This window comes from Equus caballus, chromosome 5 (assembly GCF_041296265.1).
Source record: "Equus caballus isolate H_3958 breed thoroughbred chromosome 5, TB-T2T, whole genome shotgun sequence".
Lineage (NCBI taxonomy): Eukaryota > Metazoa > Chordata > Mammalia > Perissodactyla > Equidae > Equus > Equus caballus.
The window spans coordinates 70,173,501-70,185,811 of record NC_091688.1 but is presented as its reverse complement, the minus strand read 5'-3'; the positions used below and the strand labels follow the sequence as shown (position 1 = coordinate 70,185,811).

The 12,311-nt window shown below is 50.9% G+C and overlaps 1 protein-coding gene across 1 annotated transcript; it reads right to left on the bottom strand.

The window, feature by feature from the left end:
- Positions 1–5,389: 5,389 nt before the first annotated feature.
- On the bottom strand, positions 5,390–9,197 carry LOC138924326 (spermatogenesis-associated protein 31E1-like). The gene is made up of 4 exons (XM_070268617.1): positions 8,968–9,197; positions 8,142–8,202; positions 7,627–7,687; positions 5,390–7,329 (listed from the first exon to the last, which is right to left on the bottom strand). Exons 1-4 carry the CDS (start codon positions 9,151–9,153, stop codon positions 5,907–5,909), a joined length of 1,731 nt encoding a protein of 576 aa, XP_070124718.1. The 5' UTR covers positions 9,154–9,197; the 3' UTR covers positions 5,390–5,906.
- Between the last annotated feature and the right edge of the window lie 3,114 nt (positions 9,198–12,311).

Genomic DNA, 12,311 nt, shown 5'->3' with positions numbered 1-12,311 from the left:
AGCATATAGAAATGCTACTGATTTATGTATGTTGATTTTATACCCTGCAACTTTGCTGTAGTTGTTGATTGTTTCTAATAGTTTTTGTATGGATTCCTGGGATTTTCTATATATAAGGTCATGTCGTCTGCAAACAGTGAGAGTTTTACTTCTTTGTTGCCTATTTGGATTCCTTTTATTTCTTTTTCCTGCTGAATAGCTCTGGCCAACACCTCCAGTACTATGTTGAATAGGAGTGGAGAAAGTGGGCACCCTTGTCTTGTTCCTGTTCTGAGAGGGATGGGTTTCAGTTTTTGTCCGTTGACTATGATGTCGGCTGTGGCTTTGTGATATATGGCCTTTATTATGTTGAGGTACTTTCCTTCTATACCTATTTTATTGAGGGTTTGTATCATAAATGGATGTGGGATCTTGTCGAATGCTTTCTCTGCATCTATTGAGATGGTCATGTGGTTTTTGTTTCTCATATTGCTAATATAGTGAATCGCGTTGATTGACTTGCAGATGTTGAACCATTCCTGTGTCCCTGGTATAAATCCCACTTGATCATGGTGTATAATCTTTTTGATGTATTGCTGTATTCAGTTTGCCAGAATTTTGTTGAGGATTTTTGCATCTATGTTCATCAGTGATATCGGCCTGTAGTTTTCCTTCTTTGTGTTGTCTTTGTCAGGTTTGGGGATCAGAGTGATGTTGGCTTCATAGAATGTGTTAGGGAGTGCTCCATCTTCCTCTATTTTCTGGAACAGTTTGAGAAGGATAGGTATTAAATCTTCTTTGAATGTTTGGTAGAATTCTGCAGAGAAGCCGTCTGGTCCTGGACTCTTATTTTTGGGGAGGCTTTTGATTACTGTTTCTATTTCTTTACTGTGATTGGGTCTATTCGGATTCTCTATTTCTTCCTGATTCAGTCTGGGTAGGTTGTATGAGTCTAGGAATTTATCCATTTCTTCTAGGTTGTTCAATTTGTTGGCATATAGTTTTTCATAGTATTCTCTTATGATCCTTTGTATTTCTTCGGTATCTGTTGTGATTTCTCCTCTCTCGTTTCTAATTTTATTTATTTGAGACTTCTCTCTTTTTTTTTTTAGTGAGTCTGGCTAAGGGTTTGTCGATTTTGTTAATTTTTTCGAAGAACCACTCTTTGTTTCATTGATCCTTTCTACTGTCTTTTTTGTTTCAATATCATTTATTTCTGCTCTAATGTTTATTATTTCCCTCCTTCTACTGACTTTGGGCTTTGTTTATTCTTCTTTTTCTAATTCCGTTAGGTGTCGTTTGAGGTTGTTTATGTATGATTTTTCTTGCTTATTGAGGTGAGCCTGTATTACAATGAATTTTCCTCTTAGGACTGCCTTTGCTTCGTCCCAAATAATTTGGTACGGTGTGTTTTCATTTTCATTTGTCTCCCGATAATATTTGATTTCTTCTTTAATTTCTTCAATAATCCATTGTTTGTTCAGTTGCATGTTGTTTAATCTCCACATTTTGGGCCCTTTCCAAGCTTTATTCTTGTAGTTGATTTCTAGTTTCATAGCATTGTGATCAGAAAAGATGCTTGATATTATTTTAACCCTCTTGAACTTATTGATGCTTGCTTTGTTTCCCAAGATATGGTCTATCCTTGAGAATGTTCCATGCACGCTTGAGAAGAATGTGTAACCTGCTGTTTTTGGATGAAGTGTCCTATATATATCTATTAGGTCCATCTGATCCAATTTTTCATTTGATTCTATAATTTCCTTGTTGATTTTCTGTCTGGATGATCTGTCCATTGGTATTAATGGGGTGTTGAGGTCCCCTACTATTATCGTATTACTGTTGATGTCTCCTTTTAGTTTTGTTAAGAGTTTCTTCACGAATTTTGGTGCTCCTGTGTTAGGTGCGTATATATTTATGACTGTTATGTCATCTTGGTGGAGCGTCCCTTTTATCATTATATACTGCCCCTCTTTGTCTTTTGTTACCTGTTTTGCTTTGAAGTCTACTTTGTCTGATATAAGTATGGCAACACCTGCTTTCTTTTGTTTGTTATTGGCTTGGAGTATTGTCTTCCACCCCTTCACTCTGAGTCTGTGTTTGTCTTTGGGGCTGAGGTGTGTTTCCTGGAGGCAGCATATTGTTGGATCTTGTTCTTTGATCCATCCTGCCACTCTGTGCCTTTTGATTTGAGAGTTCAATCCATTCACGTTTACTGTGATTATTGCAACGTGGCGGCCTACTGTTGCCATTTTATCACTTGCTTTCGGGTTCTTTTGCATTTTGTCCTGATGGAGAGCTATTACTTTGTATTATTCCTTCTGCTTATCTCCTTTGTTCTGGATTTTGTAACCCCTTTGCTTTTTTTGATTTTTCAGGTATGAGTTTCTTCCTCAGCAATTCTTGAAGAGGAGGTTTTGTGGTGATGAACTCCCTTAACTTTTGTTTATCTGGGAAAGTTTTTATTTCTCCATCGTATTTGAAGGATATTTTTGCTGGGTAGAGTACTCTTGGCTGCAAGCTTTTATCCTTCAGAGTTTTGAATATTTCATTCCCATCTCTTCTAGCCTGTAAGGTCTCTCCTGAGAAATCTGCTGATAGCCTTATGGGGTTTCCTTTGTAAGTTATTTTCTTCTGCCTGACTGCCCTTAGTATTTTCTCTTTCTTGTTGACTTTTGCTAGTTTCACTACTATATGTCTTGGGGTTGGTCTTCTTGAGTTAATAAAGCTTGGAGATCTATTGTCTTCTGTGACATGAAGTCATACATTCCAAGTTTGGAAAGTTGTCAGGTATTATTTCTTTGAACAGGCCTTCTGCCCCCTTCTCCTTCTCTTCTCCCTCTGGTACACCTATAATCCTTATGTTGCATTTCCTAATTGAGTCAGATAATTCTTGGAGAGTTTCTTCATTTCTTTTTAGTCTTAATTCTCTCTCCTCCTCTGCCTGCAGCATTTCTATATTCCTATCCTCCAAATTGCTAATTCTGTCCTCCATATTGTTGACCCTACTGTTCAGAGAGTCCAGATTTTTCTTAATCTCCTCGATTGTGTTCTTCATCTCCAGTATTTCTAATTGGTTCTTCTTTATGGTGTGAAGCTCTTTTGTGACATAGCTCCTGAACTCGTTGAGTTGTCTATCTCAATTCTCTTTTAGGTCATTGAGTGTTTTCATAATGGCAGTTTTGAAATCATTGTCATTTAGGTTGTAGAGTTCATTGTCTTTGGGATTGTTTTCGGGTGCTTATCATTTTCCTTCTGTTCTGGAGATTTAATATATTTTTTAATACTGCTTGATGGCATGGATTTGTACCTCCGCATAGAGATAGAGTTTAGTCGCTTCTTCCACTTGTTGCGACTGATGTGTGTGTGGGGGGGGGCAGCTGTGTAGACTGCCCCAACCAGGAACCCTGTCAGATGTTACTGACTGGACCTGGACCCCTCCTCGTAGTCACAGTGGTCCTGTGGTGTCCCTCATCAGTTGTGGTGGCAATCGCAAGGGGACCTCAGGCTGCTGGTGCCTGCTGTTGCAGCCCACTTAGACAGGCTCCATCCTTGTGGTCTGAAGCAGTGTTGTGGGCTTTCCCATCAGCCAGGAGCAGGATCACCTATAATCTCTGATTTGTCCCTAACAGAGCCCACCAGATCACACTTGTCCACTATAAGTCCCAGCAGAGCTATGGGTATCCTCTGCAGTCTGTCATTAGCTCACTTAGCTGTGTTACTTTCGCCCCAGGGCCTTCCCGCCTTGCAATTGCCAGTCGGGGCCTCTCTACTAGTGCTGTGCAGAGGCTTTCACTGAGGCTGCTGTAAGAACCTGGAGTTCCCCCGTGGGCTACATAGTCGTTTCACCGGAGCTCTACTCTGCCCCACTTTACTCTCATGGGATCTCTGGGAGCCCCTTGCCTCGTCTGGGACACGGCCAGAGTCCGTAGGCCTGGCGGTGGCTTGTAAGCTGCTGCCTTGTGGTGAATTCTGCTCTAGGGAGCTTCCTGGTGTTCCGAATGCTGTGTGGGGCCTCCCTGCCAATGGCGAGCAGAGGCCCTCCCTGCTGGGGAGGTGTGGGACCCTGGAGCAACCCCCCAGGCCACAGAGCCGGGCGTTGGAGCTCCACCCAGTCTCCAGGTGCGTCCACGGGAAGTCCAGGCACCCCCTGTACCGACCCGTGTGCAGGAGACTGTGAGCCCAGCAGCAGCTTGTGGCCTGGAGCCGCCCCGGGGGATCCGCCCACTGGGAGCTTTCCTTTTTCCTGGATTCTGGGTGTGGTCTCTCTGCTAATGGCGAGCAGAGGCTTTCCCTGCTGGGGCAATGCGGGACCCCGGAGCCTTACCCCGCGCCTCAGAGCCAGGCGTTGGAGCTCCAAGCATGTCCCCAAGCATGTCTACGGGAAGTCCGGGTGCCCCTCGCACCGAGCCAAGTGCCGGAGACTGTAAATCCTGCGGCAGCTTGCAGTCTGGAGCCGCCCCGGGGGATCCGTCCACCGGGAGCTTTCCTTTTTCCTGGATTCTGGGCGTGGTCTCCTTGCTAATGGCGAGCGGAGGCTTTCCCTGCCAGGGAGTTGCGGGACCCTGAAGCCTTCCCCCGTGTCGCAGGGCCAGGTGCTGGAGCTCCAAACGTGTTCCCAAGCACGTCTATGGGAAGTCAGGGTCCCACCCTAGACGCACAGTGTCCCACCGTCAGGTGGTGACCCCACACACTCACTCCCGGCTCCGTTCGCCAGGAGGAGAAGTCAGGTGCAGGAGAGCAGGGCTCTGAGCTCCTCTGGGCAGAGGGGTGAGGGCCCACAGCAGCATGCGTGCTCCCCACCCACCCGCCCTCAGAGCCGGGAGCGCAGTCATCCTTGTCGCTGCTGCTCCAGACTGTGACAAGCACAGAGGGACGGGGACGCTGGGGCGAGAGGGATGCGCAGGCCCATCTCCATGGCAGCTTCAGCAGGGAGAGAAGAAGCTCCCGGGGCAGCGTCATCTATTCCCACCAAGAGCTCGGGGTGCAGGGCAAGCTTCCTCGCCCTCCGGACTCAGGGCCAGCACTGCCCCACACTCCCCTCCGCCCTCTGTGACCTGTGAACCTGTCTCTACACTTCCTGGAGCCTCTGAAAACCCCCTCCCTATAGCCCCACAAGTTCAAGGGCCAGAGAATGCAGGAGAGGACAGGCGGGGCCCATCGTGGGCTTGGGGTCTTAGAGGTTTCGCTCATCTGGAAAGAGCCCAAAGCTTCCATCTGTTTTTGGGAGGACGGTGTGATGGGGACTTGAGGTGCAATGGGGGAGCTGGGGCGAGGGCAGGTGAGCCACGCTGCAGTCGGTCTCCCCCCGTGGCCCTGTCCCTTCTGGAAGCCAAAGCAGATGCTCAGGAAGGGCGGAGCCTGACCCCGTTTTTCCCCCTAGCAGGGCACAGACAGAAGCCACGACCTCAAAGGAGAAAACAAGTGTATTTGGGGAAAATTGGGGTAGGAGGACAGCGTTAGCACGGAGGGTAGGATAAGGAGAAAAACCAGGTTTTCTGTTCCTCCACTTCCCCATTTGGGGAGAGACGCGTTCCTACGAGGAAAGGTGTGTCAGGCACAGTCTACTCATCCCGGGAGACACATATCTGAGGACAGCATGACGGCTAATGGATTGGCTGAGGCAGCTGCCACCCTCAGCCCAGGCTGGCAGGGTTTGGCTGGGGGCCGTGGCTGCCTGGATGGCAAGTTCCAGTTTCCACGCCTGTTCTGATCCATTCCCTCGTATTCGGACAGTTGTGGTCCCTGGAGGTGGGTTGGGGACTGTCCTCTGTGATTGTTCTCCTCTGCTCTGGGGAGGAGGGAACGTCGTGGTAACAGGTATGTCCAGCTTGCCAGGCCTGAAATGGTTTTTACGATGCTTCTGCTGGGAGGCCAGAAGTTCTCGGCCAGCCTCAGTTTCCCTCCCAGGATGCAGACACAGGATGTCACTGTCGATGGCGCCTGAACAGCCCCGCCATCCGACGCCGAGCTGTGTGTGACCCGTGCCCGGCTCTGGGCGGTGGCTGAGGCGGGCTTGCCTTTGCGAGGGGATCCTCTCGCGCTTCCTCCTTGTTGGGCCTCAGGCAGGGCAGGAGGCGTCTCAACATTTTTCTGAAACGGCTGTCGTGAAGATCCTCTTCCTTTGCAGGCGGGGGCAGGAGGGGTTTGGTCTCGAGGGTGTCTCCCATGTCCTCGACCTGGCTCCGAGACTGGGACCCTGACTCCCCGTCCAGTGTTGCCACCCCACGGCAGGGCTCTGGTGAGGCCCCACTGCTACTCTCCTCCCGAGGCTCTTCCCTGGCCACTGGGGAGCCTGAAGTCGGCCCCCGACGGCCTTGCTCGGCCCCCACGAAGGTCCCACCCTGCCCTTTTCTCTCTGAGAGGCTGCGTGGGAAGGTTGGAGAAGGCGGCCGGCCCTCCTGTCCTGAGAGAGAGGCTTCTGAGGGCCCACTGCCATCGCCAGGTAGGGTCCCTCCCAGGGCCTTCTGATTTTCCTCACACACAGGTGAGGGAGCAGGGAGGGGACGGGCCAGCCTGGGAACTGATGGTTTTGTCGTCAAAGTTAAGACCTGGTCACCCGGAGGAGGCTCAAGAGGTTTTCCCATGAAGCGTGCAGAGTCAACTTGCGAGGGGGCCCCAGAATCCCAGGTGGCTGCGGGGGGCAGAGGGGACCGTGGAAGGGCCAAGGGTTGAGCCTCACATGCTTTCGGAGCCGCAGGCCCCAAGGACAGGAGGGGTAGGCCCCAGCGGAAATTCAGCCCAGACGTGATCGTGTGTGCTTGGAGCATCTGAGGAGGGCGTGGATCATCTTGCTCTTCTTCCCAGACCTCCGTTGGCATGCTTTCCATGATGTCTGTCTCGAGCAGCTTCTGGGCGTCAGGGCTGGCAACTGAGGGGCTGTCGGTCTCTCCCTCCCTATTTGTGGGGCCTCCCCAGAATGAGGCCACTGGTGGGTGGCAGGACAGGGGCCCTTGCTGGGACCCGAAGCGCCATGGCACGGGGAAGAACAAGGCCTGGATCATGTTCCACCGGGAGGGGAACGTTTCAAGGCGACAGCTCACGCGGCCGTGGCCTGAGTTGGGAAATGGCCAACACGAGTGAGCTGGAGCCGAGCTCGTGGCCACAGGGCGTAGTGGAGTGGTGGTCAGGGCCGAGGGCGGTTCTGCTGGCAGGGTGGAGGCCCAAGGTAGAGTGCGCTGGGTGAGAAGAGCCAGGGAATGTGCTGGAGTCGTGGTGAGAGGAGCACCTTGCACGGGCTTCCCGCATGGCTGGCGGACTCTAGCAGACGCTGTCTTGCACGCCTCCCCAGGGGAGTCTTGAGATGACAAGCGATGGAAGCACCCCTTACAAGACAGCCTCCCCGGGGAGCTGCGGGAAACAAGATGCACAAGCTGTAGCCAGGAGCAGAGGGCCCTGGGACAGCAGGGCAGGGCAGGCCAGGCCAGGCCAGGCCAGGCCAGGTGCGGGTGGCCCCTTGAGAGCCATGGCCCTCCCTGGCCCTCCCTTCACTTCGCCGAATTCTCCTGCTGTCCCTCCCCCCAGGCCTCTTGCCACCCCCTGCCCCATGGCTCCCCTCCCAGCTCAGCCCCAAGCTGCCTGTAGCCCTGGGGCACGTCAGAGACTCTGCGAGGAAGAAGCCCAGGAGAGAAGGGCAAGATTCCTTACCTTGGCGAAAGGGACCTCAGGCCCCCCACTTCTGCCAGGTCCTTCCGGCCAGCTCTGTAAGCTAGAAATGAGGGCACCGGGTCACAGCGGTGAAGGCGGGGGCCGAGGGCTCTGGCAGGGGGCTGCGTGCAGTGTGCCTTTAGGGGAGACCGTTTGAGGTCAGACTCTGGAGCCCAGGCACCAGTGCCCAAGGCCACGGGATCCCTGATGGGGATGGCAAGGCTGCTGATGGGTTGAGGTTTGTCATGGACCAAGTGCTTCAACCTCTACCACAGCCCACATGCCCCTGCTGGGCAACACCCTGTTCCAGACGCCTGCTGGCCTGGGCCTCAGTTCCCAGCACAGAATCTGGCAAGTACTCAGGTTTTCCTCTCCTTCCCGGGAGCCTCGCTGAGGGCTCTGTTTCCTGAGGGACAGGCTCTGTCCCTGGCCTCCTCGAGCCCACGGAGCTGGGCGCTCAGGGACAGGAGGTGGAGGCCAGCTCTGGGGCACAGGGCTGAATGGCAGGAGCTTACCTTTCCAAGCTCCCCTTTTCTTCCTGCTCCTGCTGCTCCTCCCTCTCGGCTCCACTTGACGCTGAAATGAGAGAAAAAACAAGAAACTGGGGGAGCTGAGACCCAAGGCTCCCTCTCCTCTCTCTGGACCAGCCGCAGATGCACAGCGTTTGTGAGCAGGATGACTGTCTACCCTGAACTCCTGGGGCTCTGGGGTGTTTCTTCCCTTTTACTTACTTTTGAAGTGGATAATTGAACACAAAATGGACATTTGCTGCCTTCCTTCTTTGAGGATCATAAGAAGGTCCCCATGTGGGACCAGCATGCATCTTCTGTCACTGTTCCTCTGCTCCAGAAACACGCACATTCTCAGATGTACAGAATCTTGTGAGCTTCCTCAGGGAGGACTTTGCTTCCTGAGGCTACAGCCCCACTCCAAGTCCTGCCCAGAGGCTCTCGGGGGCTCAGCTCTGCCCTCAGATCAACCACAACAGAGAAAAGGCCCGCCTGAGACACCTGCCCCGGGGAGGTGGCTGGGGAAGCGGTGCTCAGGGCCTGTCTTCCCACAGACCCCACTCGGCATCCCGTCCGTGGCCACTGGTCGCTGGCCTCTGGGGCCTTTCCCTGGAGCCCTCTACCACACCGGGACTCCTGCTCGGAGGTCTTCGGACCGAAATCCTTGTGCCCACTCTCCCCCCTGCCCACCCAACCTGGCTTGTCTCTAGGAGGACGATGTTCTATTCTTTCCCATCCCTGGAGTCCCTCTAGTTGATTCAGAGAAGTGGAAATCCCAGTCAAAGAGGAGAGAGACTCGTCTTGTGGTGGGTCTGGGTCCAGGATTTCTTACCTTCCTGACGTTTCTCCTTTTGTCAGTTGGTTGTGAGGGCAAATTCCTTTTGCGGGGGGGAAAGAACAGGAGGAAGAGACCCAGTCCATACAGGATGCGGAGGATGGTCCCAATCACCCAGGAAGCGGCACTGGAGCTCAAGCAGGTAGCAACAATGCTTTGTAGACATAAGATAGGAGTTTCCATATCTCGGATCTAGTCCTACTCTCAGGCAACTGAGCGCTGGGAGTGACTTGGAGATTAGAACCCCACGCCCTCATCATGGAACTGTGGCCGTGTCACAGGGGCTCCTGAGCGGGCGAAGGCTAGAGGAGGGCAGCCGATTGGACCCCAGCCCCTGCGCCACCAACTGGCCTCCAACTGCCTCCCTCCACCCTCCCGGGCCTTCTAGACCTTAGCTGGTTTTCTGTTTCTTCCACCTGGAAGCCGGATGTCACCCGGTTCCTTGCGTCTCCTGGATTCTTGGTTTGAACCCACCTATCTCAGGGCCTTTGAAAGTCTGAGGTTCTCCCAGGAATTTGATCTAGTTCCCAGGGATTCACACCCTCATTCTCCTCTGTCCTCAACTCCAATTGTTGTTTTCACCTCACTTATTGACTGTGTGCGTGTGTGAGGACACTGTAGTGCCACTCTCTTAGCTGATCTCAGTTATACAATGCAGCGTTCTCGACTCTAGTCACCACGTCAGACATGAGATCCTCAGAGCTCCTTGATCTCAGGGCTGAGAGTTGGTCCCCTTTGACCTGCCTCTCCCTCCCCCTCCCACTCCACAGCCACTGGCCACCACTTTTGTACTCTCCGTTTCTGTGAACTGACCTTTCTTTGGTCGTTTTTCGAGTTCACGTGTTAAGTGACCCCAGGCGGTATCTGTCTTCCTCTGTCTGGCTTGTTCCATTGAGCGTAACGCCCGCCAGGTTCATCGATGTTGTGCCAGTCTCCACTCCATTTGTCCACGTAACAAGCTTTTGGTTTCGTCAATCTGGAAGTCCCGCTTTATTTTACGCTTATTTGGCTTTGAATATGAACTTTGTTATTGTTTCGATCAACCTTTGCCATCTTCACTCCGAATGACTCACCTAAAAGTTGAAACTAATCATTTATTATTTAACATAAGCATAATAAAACTTTAAGTAATTAAACCTCCCAATAATGTGTTTTATGTTAGTCGCACTTCTACTTCTGAAGTGAGAAAGCCTTCACCAAGACTTATGGGACATGCTGGACACACACACACAGACACACACACAAGCCCACACGTACACAGGCATGGACACATTTGCACCGACCAATTCGGTACTTTGCAACCAGAGAATTAAGCACATTCTCGTTTTCTCTAAGCTTTTCTGTCGTCTTGACCCTGTTTCTTCTCATTCCGCCCAAAATAGACCGTCTTCCGTTTCCAGAGTTTAGACGCCTGTGTGGCCCAGCCCGAAGCCGGGCACGGCTCGAGTGAGCTGAAGTGCGGCTGTTGAGAGTGGACGTTGGGGCCGGGTCCTTGGCCCGGGTTGGAGTCCAGTCTCAAGTAGCCCCTTTCTGGTCTCCCTGGTTTGCCCTCCACATGTTCTCTTTCTCAGAGTTGGTCTTGCCTTCCCCCTCCCGCCCACTCTGGGCCCCCGGAGCCTCAAGTCTTGCCTGAACCTGCAGAAAGACGGCCCTTCGAGTCCTAGAGGAATTCGCTGGTGACATCATCAGGCATCCCTTTTTCAGTGAGAAGTGGGGGTTCACTTAGGGATTGTACTTTTTGATCAACATGTTAATTTTTCTGACCTGTTGGACAGGTAGTGCTTAGATGTCCGATTTGATAGTTGTTACACAGCTACACGTCCACACACCTACGGGGAGGTACTCTTTTACTTGATAGTAAGGTAAGCTTACTTACACCAAAAGAATTAAGGTAGATGTTGTTCTTACTAGCTTAATATGATGACTGTGTTCCCGGTTTATGAATATGTGCGATCACAGAAGAATTTGCTTCAGAGTAACTCTCTTAGCAGCCACCAAAATGATCTTTAATGTCTTTCTCAACAGTTAAAACAACTTTATTCTTCTTAAGTCCAACAAAGACCTTTTTCTGGAGCTGGGACTCCTAATTGGGACTCTTGGCTAGGGTATGACCGTGACCAGAGTCCCACGTTGAGGCTCTCGCACACAAGAGCTCTGGACTCCGGGCCTCCTCACAGCCAGCTGCCCAGGTCAGGGACTGACTTGACTCAGGCCTCACGCGTGTTCCCCGAATTGGCCTGCCTCCCAGCTCGGAGAAAGGATGAGGAGGGCGTGTGTTTTACAACGTAAATCAATCAGAAAAGTCTTCCAGAAAATCGAATGCCGCTGGAACAGTTTGTATAGTAGAGATGAACCCGTGGTATTAAATACAGACCGCCCACCCCAAATTTAGGGTCGTTGGAGTATTTCCCTGACATACATGATGATTCCTCTCTCTGTTCCTAACAGAAGACAGAAGCACGGGAAGCGTCTGTGGCTCCGATATTAAGACGAGTTTCAGAAAGTTTCCCTTTTCTCTTCTACTGAATATTCCTTATGTCAGTAGGACCTGGAGAAGTGATAGGAAGGCCAGGAAAACCCTGACATTTTCGTGCTCTGTTCGAATTCAGGGGATTCCGTTATCGTTTAAGTTAGTGATTCTGCGCTAATATTCAAATGAGAAACTGAAGTTGTCTGTTCATTCACAAATAATTTGAGTCCACAGCAACCATCAGTCTCTTTTCCCTGCCGAATTGCTCTGGCCAAAACCTCCAGGACTATGTTGAATAAGACTGGTGAAAGTGGGCACCCTTGTCTTGTTCCTGTTCTGAGAGGGATGGGTTTCAGTTTTTGTCCGTTGACTATGATGTCGGCTGTGGCTTTGTGATATATGGCCTTTATTATGTTGAGGTACTTTCCTTCTATACCTATTTTATTGAGAGTTTTTATCATAAACGGATGTGGGATCTTGTCGAATGCTTTCTCTGCATCTATTGAGATGGTCATGTGGTTTTTGTTTCTCGTTTTGTTAATGTAGTGAATCATGTTGATTGACTTGCAGATGTTGAACCATCCCTGTGTCCCTGGTATAAATCCCACTTGATCATGGTGTATAATCTTTTTGATGTATTGCTGTATTCAGTTTGCCAGAATTTTGTTGAGGATTTTTGCATCTATGTTCATCAGTGATATCGGCCTGTAGTTTTCCTTCTTTGCATTGTCTTTGTCAGGTTTGGGGATCAGAGTGATGTTGGCTTCATAGAATGTGTTAGGGAGTGCTCCATCTTCCTCTATTTTCTGGAACAGTTTGAGAAGGATAGGTATTAAATCTTCTTTGAATGTTTGGTAGAATTCTGCAGAGA

Bases quoted from the DNA above. Each gene is read 5' to 3' on its own strand.
- LOC138924326 (XM_070268617.1), bottom strand. From the start codon at position 9,153: ATGGAAACTCCTATCTTATGTCTACAAAGCATTGTTGCTACCTGCTTG. The intron at 8,203-8,967 runs GTAAGAAATCCT...CTCTCATTTCAG, and splicing joins AAAGGAGAAACGTCAGGAAG to CGTCAAGTGGAGCCGAGAGG. The intron at 7,688-8,141 runs GTAAGCTCCTGC...CCTCATTTCTAG, and splicing joins GAAAAGGGGAGCTTGGAAAG to CTTACAGAGCTGGCCGGAAG.